A 10,245-nucleotide genomic window follows, 5' to 3' on the forward strand; every position below is an offset into this window, starting at 1 on the left:
TGTGTGTGTGTGTGTGTGTGTGTGTGTGTCTGTGTGTGTGTGTGTGTGTGTGTGCGTGTGTGTGTGTGTAACATTCTTGTTGATTTAGATGTGCATGATGGTTGGATACACAGTGTCCCTGGTCTGGCACTCCAGTTGAGTTTACAACACTGGCGGTGATTTGCTGTGTATAATGAATGACATTAGGTTGGAGTTTGCATATGTCTGACGCTGGCAGGAAACACATCAATGTTAATGTAAATATGGAAAATCAAGGTGCACTCTTGTATGTATATGTGTGCTCGCATGTGTGTGTGTGTGTGTGTGTGTGCGTGCGCGTGTGTGTGTGCGTGTGTGTGTGTGTGTGTGCGTGCACGTGTGCGTGTGCGTGTGTGTGTGTGTGTTGGGGTATGACGGAACTATTTTTTACTGGATTTATTTTCCTGTCCTCTTAGAGTCTTTTGAAATGACACTAAATCAACCACCAGATGACCTACATCTCTCCACCACTGCACAACCTATTTCACCATTGTCAGCAGATGAATGATTGTAACCTTTTTCTCTCTCTCACACACACACACACACACACACACACACACACACACACACACACACACACACACACACACACACACACACACACACAGTGAGAATACATATGGTATGCATCCACACATACAGTACTCACACAGAGGCATGCCAAGACCCTCTCTCTCTCGCTCTCTCTCTCTCTCTCTCTCTCATAATATCTCTCCCTTTCTTTCTCCCTTTCCCTCTGTTTTGAAATGAATCTGAGATTGATTGTTCTTCTCTGAGCCTTGGCAGGCAAACTTACATTGTGAGAAACATGGCTGAGTTTATAACACAAATAAAGATGGAAAAAGTAAAACTGTTTTCCAAATGGAAGTTGTGGGGCCTGTTCTGTTTGGGCCGCAGATTTACGACGACTGCCAAGGGGAGGAAACTCTGTTAAAATGGGACTGCTCTGCCATTTGACACATCATCGCTTGCACACGTTGAGTTCGAGGGCTGAGCTTCAGGCCTCTGCCTGGAAAAGATAGAGAGGGAGATGGTTTTGCTTGAGCATTCCGATCCGGAATGGTTTATTTTTGTTGGAAACATAATTGTCTGTGGCTAGGATTTGGAAGTACATTTTACCCGCCAATCTGCCAGGAAATATAGACGCAGATATCATCGCCATCTGGGGGTGACCTAGTGTGCATACATGCACAGTTTCCCTAAACAGAGTCAAATCTGAGGTTCAGCTCTAAACTAGCGTAATGGAATTGATCTGCTTGTTATCCAGTTCTCCTAAGATTTAATCCACTTGAATCTAAACCCCATTTTCCTTTTATCAGAAGCACCCCCCCATCCCGCCCATCTCTGGCCAATGACCATCACCATACTGTGGGAAAAAGTGATGATGACACAGGTGCTCTCAAGGGTTGCGTGGACCTATAAAGAGACAGATGAACTAGGAGAAACTAACAAAGTTAGTCAAGGGGGTCAATTTCTGCAAAGTTTGATAACCCCAAATAGTAACTTCTAAGTCATTTGTCATTTGAACTAGCACTAATCTCACCTGGTGATCCTAATCCTTTAACTTTGACCAATGAGCAGAATTTGAACTAAAAAACCCAAAGAAAAAAGAGGAGTCATATTGCTAGTGGACACTCTCCCCCCGCAGCAGTGCCACCTGGTTCAGTCCACCCTGAGCAGGTGTCCATGTGCTCTGTGAAGGTGGTGGTCACCTGTTGCTGCGCTCCATTGAAGACAGAAAGCCACACACTGAGAGGTGTAACATGTGGGCCATCTTGGTTCTCACTCTGGCCCTCTCTGCTACTGGAAGGGGAGAAGACAATGTCACAGACACAGCCGTCGTAGAGAAACCTGAAATAGCCAGGGGCGTCCTAATGGTGAGTACAACAACTGATGTGACTGTTCAATGGGTTGAATATAGAGGCCTTCTGTACCATGTTGGTAGATATATGGTATGTGGATCTTGAATTGATGTATGCTTCATACTAATATAATCAATGTTGTACTCTTGTCTGCCTGCCTGCATGCCTGCCTGCCTGCCTGTCTGCCTGCCTGCCTGCCTGCCTGCCTGCCTGCCTGCCCGCCTGCCCGCCTGCCTGTCTGCCCGCCTGCCTGTCTGCCTGCCTGCCTGCCTGTCTGTCTGCCTGCCTGCCTGCCTGCCTGTCTGTCTGCCTGCCTGTCTGCCCGCCTGCCTGTCTGCCTGCCTGCCTGCCTGTCTGTCTGTCCTCCCACAGGCCCCCAGTGTGGTTGGATGAGCCATAAAGAAGTTGCCACAGCTCTATCACTTCCTGATGGAGCGTTGGGCATTGTAGTATCCTTCCATGGTTATCTCACGGCTCCCAGACGTATAAAGCTAGCCTGTGACCCCTCCAGAGCCTTTTCATGTTTCTCATGACCTTGCAGATAAACAAAACATGTCCCTAGTTACAGACCAGTCTTATGCCAACAGCAATTGGCCTCGACCCACAAGTGGGTCTTGAACTAGGATTTGGAAACACTTCTCGACAAGTATGTGTCAATGATATTTGTTTTCAGTACGAGAACTTGAAAGGTGAAGACAACAGCAGTCTTGAACGAGGTCGATCCTACTTGTTTGCTTTTTTCCTTGATCCTCCTTTCCATTAAAGTCACAACCTGGAATATGATTCATCGCAAGATAAGAACCCCCGTCTGATTCTTTTCAATGATAAGGATGAGGTTGTTCAGGTAAGATTAACATTCCATAGACTGTCATATCACCCAGGAGTCTGGCCAACATGTTAAAGATAATAATAATTGCTAGAACTGCTAACTGATTTTGTTTAGCGCTTGACTATGACCTGATTAAATAGAGATACAGAGATATAGAGAAATAGAGAACTTTTGCAAGAAGCATGAAAGACATTATGAAAGAGTAAAGAGGAAGGGGTAATATGATTGGATGAGAGATACTGAGACACTGTGACATGAAAAGAGGTGTGGGTGAGATGTTCTCCATGCCTGATATGTGTGAATGTCTTGATCTGTGTGTGTGTGGGTGGGTTTATCAGACGATCCCCGTGAAGAAGATGAAAGCGGATGAGATCAGTAGCCTGTTGGACTCTCTGGGCTTCTACAAGAGGTCTGAGAAAGGAGAGGAGGTGCCGGAGGAGTTCCAGCACTTTCCCCTCCGTGCTCCGCGGGACGAACTATGAGGACCTCTTGTGGCCAGACTCTGCCACTGCACCCAGTCACACATGACGAGTGGGGCCGCAAGGCCACAACAATGAGCCAGGCCCCAGTCTGAGGACTCCCGACTCAGTGCAGTTGTGCAGAGCTTACCGCAGTGTCTCATTTACTGTAATGTAAACTTGAAGAAAATTACACATTTCCCAATAAAAGTATGAATGAGTTGGGGAAAATGTGTGTATTGCCTTTATTCTTACAGCCAAGTCTGCCAAGGACGTGGCATGATGTCTATAAGTCCTTCGGCCTACATTTAAACAGCATTATGAGTCCTAGAGTTAATGATGGAATGTAGCTTTCCAATTGATTAATGTTGACTGAGGGGATGTTTATTTCCAAGGACGAGTCAGCGACCTTTGTCCATTTTCTCAGACTCCATATTTAATTTGATGTCTTTGAGGACTGTTTATCATTGTCATTCTACCTTCAACTGCCACTAATTAGAACCCTAATAAGGTGCTGAGTGCTGTGAGACAGCAGCCGCTACGTGACCACGTCTGTTTAATCCCCTGTCAGCCCGCCTCCTCAGCTATAATCTGATTATCGCTGCTGTCAATTCTGCTAATCTGTTACACACACACACACACACACACACACACACACACACACACACACACACACACACACACACACACACACACACAGACAAATACCCTCACAGTCTTTGTTGTCACACACGCGGAAGGCACCAGAGCATGGTTGTACAGAGCCGCCATGCCTGTGTTCTACTCCCCCATCCCTCAGAACCTGCGTCTGGCCTATGCCGGTAGCTCTGTGTTTGCCAACAACAGGACAAGGGACAGCAGCGACTTCAGCAGGGATAATGATGACCAAACAGGTGGGCCTACAGTTTTTCCTGTTTGATACTGTATATTATACTGTAATATACAGGCAATGTGTCTAACCCTACATATTACATACTGTAACTTCGCTGTAACTTCGAGGACTTGTCAAATACAAATCTCTTTGTAATCTTTTTCTACCTTCCAGTCAATGAGTTGGTGTCCCACCTGCCCCTCCAGATGCTCCTGTACTTCAACATGTTTTATTTCCCCTTCTGGTGGATCTCTGCTGTTGTTATGTTGGATTTAAAGGTTGGTTGTACTGTACTGTTACCATCCCTCAGGTTGAACATATCATACTATATCATAAGTTAAAACATACCCAGAACACTTGTGTTGAACTTGAAACATGAATCTACTTTGTGTTACAGTTCTATCACCTTCCTGGGTACTACCAGGCTCTTCTTGTCACTGGGATGATTCTGCTCACTATCTTTGAAGTGGTGAGGCTGTATCTGGGCTATATCGGAAACCTCAAAGAGAAGGTGCGGAAACTGAAGCCAACTTCCTCTCTGAAATAAACTCCCCTTTCATGTCCCCTCCCACCCATGGACGTCTGATACAGTGCCTGTTTGTTTGCAGTAGGATAAACATTCCTAGTGTACGCATGCCGGCTACTATGCCACACATACTGTGTGTGTGTGTGTGTGTGTGTGTGTGTGTGTGTGTGTGTGCGTGTGTGTGTGCGTGTGTGTGTGTGTGTGTGTGTGCGTCTGTGTGTGTGTGTGTGTGTGTGTGTGTGTGTGTGTGTGTGTGTGTGTGTGTGTGTGTGTGTGTGTGCGTGTGTGTGTGTGTGTGTGCGTGTGTGTGTGTGCGCGTGTGTGTGTGTGTGTGTGCGTGTGTATCTGTGTGTGTGTGTGTGTGTGTGTGTGTGTGTGTGTACTTTGTATACTATATATCTCTGTTCCAATCTGTCCGTCTCATCAGGTGCCAGAGCTGGCAGGCTTCTGGCTCCTGTCCTTCCTGTTCCAGCTGCCCATCCTACTGTTCTTCCTGACGGATGAGGGCATCATCATCCTGCCCATGGAGAGGGCCGTCCACTCCGTCTATCTCCTCTTCATCATCTCTGAGGTCCTGGCTGCCTTCCTCGCCCTCAGGGACATGACCCGGAAGCTAACCCTGCTGTTCCACCTTCGCCAGTTTGGCGAGGTCGAGAGCTTTCCCCTCGCAGGCTTGAGCCCAGTCTATGGCTTGTCGTACGGGAGGAGTGTGCTTCCCATGCCAGCCAATAACAATGCTCATCACCACTGATACATGACACTACTGTAGCAGTGTGGTGTGACGTGGACTTGTGCACAATGTTGTGATATGATTATGGACACCAAGTTCAGATTTAAGCCGTTTTTTTGGTACTTTGTAAAATGTTCCATATCTAAAATATCATGCAGAAATAATTAGATTGCATTGTTATCAACATGTAATTTTTTTTATCAATAGAATACATGTTTAAACAACAAACTACAGTATCATTCCAAATGTTTCTCTTACTTGAATATGGATAATGAAGGAACTGTGATGACATTTATGACCACATGGAGGCACTAAATGACCAATAGAGAGGTTACTGAGCATAGGGGAGTGCAACAAAGCCCAATTTGTAGAAGAGTCACACCAGTGGAGGCAGGTGGAGGAAGAAATCAGAGGACGGGCTCATTGTAATGCATGGAATGGATGAGGAATGGTATCCAACATCCATATTGATACCATTCTTCACTCCATCAGCATTACAATGAGCCCTTCCTCTGATGTCTACCTCAACTAGTCTCCCCTGAGTCACAGGTTATCATGCAGCACATATCATGTCTTCTTCTTAACAGTCCCTCCTAAAGACCGCTTCACCCTCACTACTCCCCCCTATACTAACCCTAACCCCAACCCCAGAGACCTCTTCACCCCGCTACCCTTCTGTACAAGTTCTCTCCTGCTAATAAAATACAAATAAAAATAGCCTACTGGCATTACGACTGCCTATGGCCCCTAGTGTGAGCACTGATTACTTTGTCTTATGATGAAGTCACTTTGGATAAAGGCGTCTGCTAAATGCCATAAATGTAAATGTAAATGTGAATCTTGAGAGAGTCTTGCTGGTCACAGAAGGGGAGGTAACCCTTTACAGACACATCCAACACAATTGTTCAGTATCAGCACCCCTCAACATTCTCATCAAGGCTCCAAGCTGAAGCATGAAAGTGTGTTGTACCACTTGTATTAAACCCCATCCTGTTCTGCAGGTGCCAGATTGACAGAGCCATTAGCACTTTCCACAAGCTACAATACAGGAACATAGTGTTTATTTGATTTATTTGAAGTAGCCGTCCAACGAGCCAGCCCAATGGACACCCTGTCACCTCCAAGCAGTCCTAGCCATTAGATAATTGTAGCTTGTCAGAGTTCTTTACAAGCATTTCAGATTTGGAAGAAATGATTTGAACCAAAAGTGCAATAGCGCACATGAGAGAGAAAAAAAACTGAGTTGATTAAAAATACCTTTCTGCCTCAAAATTGTTGTTGAGTGTCTAGCCCTCCACCGAAAAGTGGGTTAATTGTCAACAACAAGAGATGTGGATGGAAAAAGGAAAAAGAAGTGGTTGCAGTCTATAAAAAAGTTGTTTTCTTTACTCCAAACTTATCCCCAAGTACAACTAAAAACGTTCAAACCAAGCCCACAGGACACAACGTAGCCTCCTCAAGCAACAACCTTAGAGGCTATCTAAGAAATACAGTGATTATATCACTAAATAGGAGCAACAGCTCTCGTGCTTTTTGAGCCAAGCTTATCTCTTTCAAACTGATACACACTGTGTACAATTGGTATATGAAATATAGCCCCGTGTAATAACATACCCCTTCTGGTCTCCCTCTCTGGGTTTTTTTTGAGAAAGCGTTCACCAGCCGACCCTGCCCTCTCTGGCCTCCTGAATTTAATTTTAATAAGTATGAACTCTATTGCAGTGTGGGAGGACTATAAGCTTGATGGGGGGGTCGGGGGGGGGGTGGGGCGGAAGGAAGGAAGGAACAGGAAAGGAAAGATGTTCCCTCTGGAGATTCAGGCCCATCGGAGGAGGGCTCCTCATGGTTTGCCTGTAAGTGTGATGAATAATAGACTTGGAGAGGCAGGGGACACAATGCTTCCTATCTCGCCTAGCATATTGTTTCCCTTGTGCTTTTGGCTTCCTTTGAAAATGGTTCCGAGTGTCTCGAGTCTGTACCCATGCTTTTCTTTTCTTTTCTTTTTTTTCTGTTTTTTTTCCTTCTCTCTCCTCCCCATGCAGCAGCACACTGTCAGCTCTGCTGTGGCGGGCCCCATCTTCTCCTTAATTATAATTGGGTGCAGCTTGGAGGTAATCACAAATGTGATCCCCGGGACTAACTCTGCTGTGTGAGCTGTGATGAGAAACACCATCCAGATCTGCCTATCGAACGCTGTGACATCCTCATTTCCTACCTCCGTAATCCCCGATGGAGTGGAAGGACTCGCGGTGTATGCTGCGATGCCTAAATTGTGTGTGTGTGTGTGTGTGTGTGTGTGTGTGTGTGCTTCAAGCTTTTTTTTTTGTCTTCTATTCCATCAATGATCACGCTAACAACCCAATGTTCAGGCGTCATAAAGATGTATGTGTTGGTGAACTGGCGTGGAATGAAATGATGCCCTCTTGTATAGATTAAATAACAGAGAATATGACCACTGACCGAAACTTTCTCATCCCTCTTCACACCCATGACTAACAAACAGACCGTAGCTACCTACTGTACTATCTCTATGAGTTTCCCATTCTCTCTCCATCTATTCTCTCTCTCTCTCTCTCTCTCTCTCTCCATCTCTCCATCTATTCTCTCTTCTTACTCTCTCTCTCCGTCTCTCTCTCTCTCTCTCTCTCTCTCTCTCTCTCTCTCTCTCTCTCTCTCTCTCTCCATCTATTAGCAACAAAGGGAGAGTGAAAATGGGACTCTCAGGAAGGCATCATAGGTGGGTCTGTGGGGAATTTTAGCCAGGGTATTTTTCTGGTCTGTTGAGACACACTACAATCTCTCATTCTCATTTCCTCAGACATGACGTGGACCATACGGCGTGCCGAGGAGTTATGGAGTATTGTAGTCAGGTGCTGTAGTGGATGGCCATACACACACACTGGATGGATGGATGGCTTCATTATTGGGCCCCACCTGTGACATGAATTCATCTGTAATCTTCTACCTACCGGTACTCACTATGGTTTCCCACTGGCTGTAGTTTCCGGTAGGTATGACCTTGACTGCCCACCTTGTTTTAAGCATGCAAGATAGGTCGAGGGTCGGAATCGAACCAGGAACCTTGCGATTACGTAGTCAGCGCATTAGTGTGCTACGCCACTAAGCGCCCCCCATACAATAATCTTGACAAACATAATACATGTTACTCCATGTCGAATCCCAATTGTTACAGTAAGAACATACAGTTTCCCGCTGAGACCATATATACTGAAATGTGTGCACTCACTGCAATGTAAGTCGCTTTGGATAAAAGCGTCAGCTAAATGGCATATATATTATATTAGTATACATCAGTGGAGGCTGGTGGTGGTAGAAATCAGAGGATGGACTTATTGTAATTCATGGAATGGAATAAGGAACGGTATCAGGCGCACATGTTTGATACCATTCCTTATTCCATTCCATGCATAACAATGAGCATGTATGCCGATGTCTACCTCCACCAGGCTCCCCTGGTATACATGTATGAACACATTGTCAGTGAGGCTCTGTCAGTAAGGCTCTGTTTGGGGCTTTTGACCAGCACAGCCACCATCCTCAGCCGTGTCGGTAGCCTTGTTTCTTGCCCGGCCACGGAGCCCCAGAGAGCATTTGACAGCACACCACTAAAGCGTCTCATATTGATATCCGGGTGAAAATCGTCAACGGGAACATTTCCAATTGGTATCTGATTGACTGTGTTAAGGGAATGGCAGGGCAATTCACTTCCCCCAGTGGTTCAAATGGCCACTCGCCGAGCTGATGAATATTACAGCAAAAAGAGCGGCTGTAGGCTATTCAATCTCTGGGCTCTGTGTCCCAGGTGGATGTGTTGCCATCAGCCAATCTTGTACCAGACATGTTTTTTTTTTTTTTCTTACGGGGTTCTTATTTTGAAATATAATTTGATTCATGATTTGAGTCAGTTATTTTAATTCAGTTTTGCCCTATCGTGAGTCTTTCCATTCTGTACCTGGAGCCCATTGTTACACGTCTGTGTGTATTGTGTGTAGGTGTGGCGAGGGGGAGGTGGCACTCTGAGCTGTGGAGAAAATGTCCTCTCCAAGGACAACAAATCTGAAACCTTGCTCTGAAATCATTGCTCATTTGTTTCACTTTTCTCTCTATGACATTAGGAGGCCTATAATCCAGTGGATGAAGTCTCCAGGACCAGACTTAAGCCCCCTGTTGCTGTATTGCTTCTGTATTATACACAAGTATGTGCCCACTCAGATGTAGAATACGTGTGCAATGAACAGCAGCCAACTGCAATTGACCGTACAGCACAGGGCACCGGGCCGTGTTCCAATATCCATACTGTGTTGAAGAGCCCAAATGCTTCTCATATGGGGGTTCTGCTGGTGTGGTTCTTTTCAAATGTGTCTACTTGATTCTGAAGATATCAAAGTTGTGAAGACTATGACGTGTGAGATGCCTGCCATGTGTGTTTGGAAGGATGCACGCGCACACACATACACACACACACACACACACACACACACACACACACACACACACACAAAACAATTCATTTGAAAATAAAAGATTCGCCTGGATGGAGTTTTTGCGTGTAAATCACTCCCTGCAATTAATAAAAACAGATGCCTTTATTTTTGACTTTAAGACTTTGATGACTTTAAGTTTGGAGCGTTAAGTTGTTATTGTTTTTAAACGACGAAGGAGTAGCGAGATTTGGCAGGTACATGGTAGAGAATGAAAGCATGACAGAATTATCCACTGACACACTGAGGGGATAGTCATCCAGATGATCCATCTCCAGCTTGACATGTCGTATTGGGAAAACATGCCAAAATGTGATGTCTTCTGAAAATCCCCAGTCTGTCACTTCTGTGCGCAGTGCCCAAGGCTTCAAAGATAAAAACAAACTGTTTTACACACGTGAACTTTTGCATGAAGAGACTTGCCCATGAGATTTGGTACATTTGGGTTT

At 45.4% G+C, this 10,245-nt stretch overlaps 2 protein-coding genes across 2 annotated transcripts; both read left to right on the top strand.

Moving 5' to 3' along the window:
- Window positions 1-1,775: 1,775 nt before the first annotated feature.
- selenoe (selenoprotein e) lies at window positions 1,776-3,217 on the top strand. Its single transcript, XM_083672718.1, has 4 exons — window positions 1,776-1,895; window positions 2,253-2,329; window positions 2,646-2,724; window positions 3,048-3,217. Exons 1-4 carry the CDS (start codon window positions 1,782-1,784, stop codon window positions 3,189-3,191), a joined length of 414 nt encoding a protein of 137 aa, XP_083528844.1. The 5' UTR covers window positions 1,776-1,781; the 3' UTR covers window positions 3,192-3,217.
- A 719-nt stretch (window positions 3,218-3,936) lies between these two features.
- On the top strand, window positions 3,937-5,315 carry LOC310807486 (transmembrane protein 17A; the record flags this gene model as incomplete). The annotated part of the gene is made up of 4 exons (XM_083673982.1): window positions 3,937-4,060; window positions 4,213-4,316; window positions 4,436-4,549; window positions 4,992-5,315. 4 exons carry the CDS (start codon window positions 3,937-3,939, stop codon window positions 5,313-5,315), a joined length of 666 nt encoding a protein of 221 aa, XP_083530108.1.
- Window positions 5,316-10,245: the final 4,930 nt, after the last annotated feature.

Source organism: Argentina silus, assembly GCF_951799395.1.
Source record: "Argentina silus genome assembly, chromosome: 7".
NCBI classification, from domain to species: Eukaryota; Metazoa; Chordata; class Actinopteri; order Argentiniformes; family Argentinidae; genus Argentina; species Argentina silus.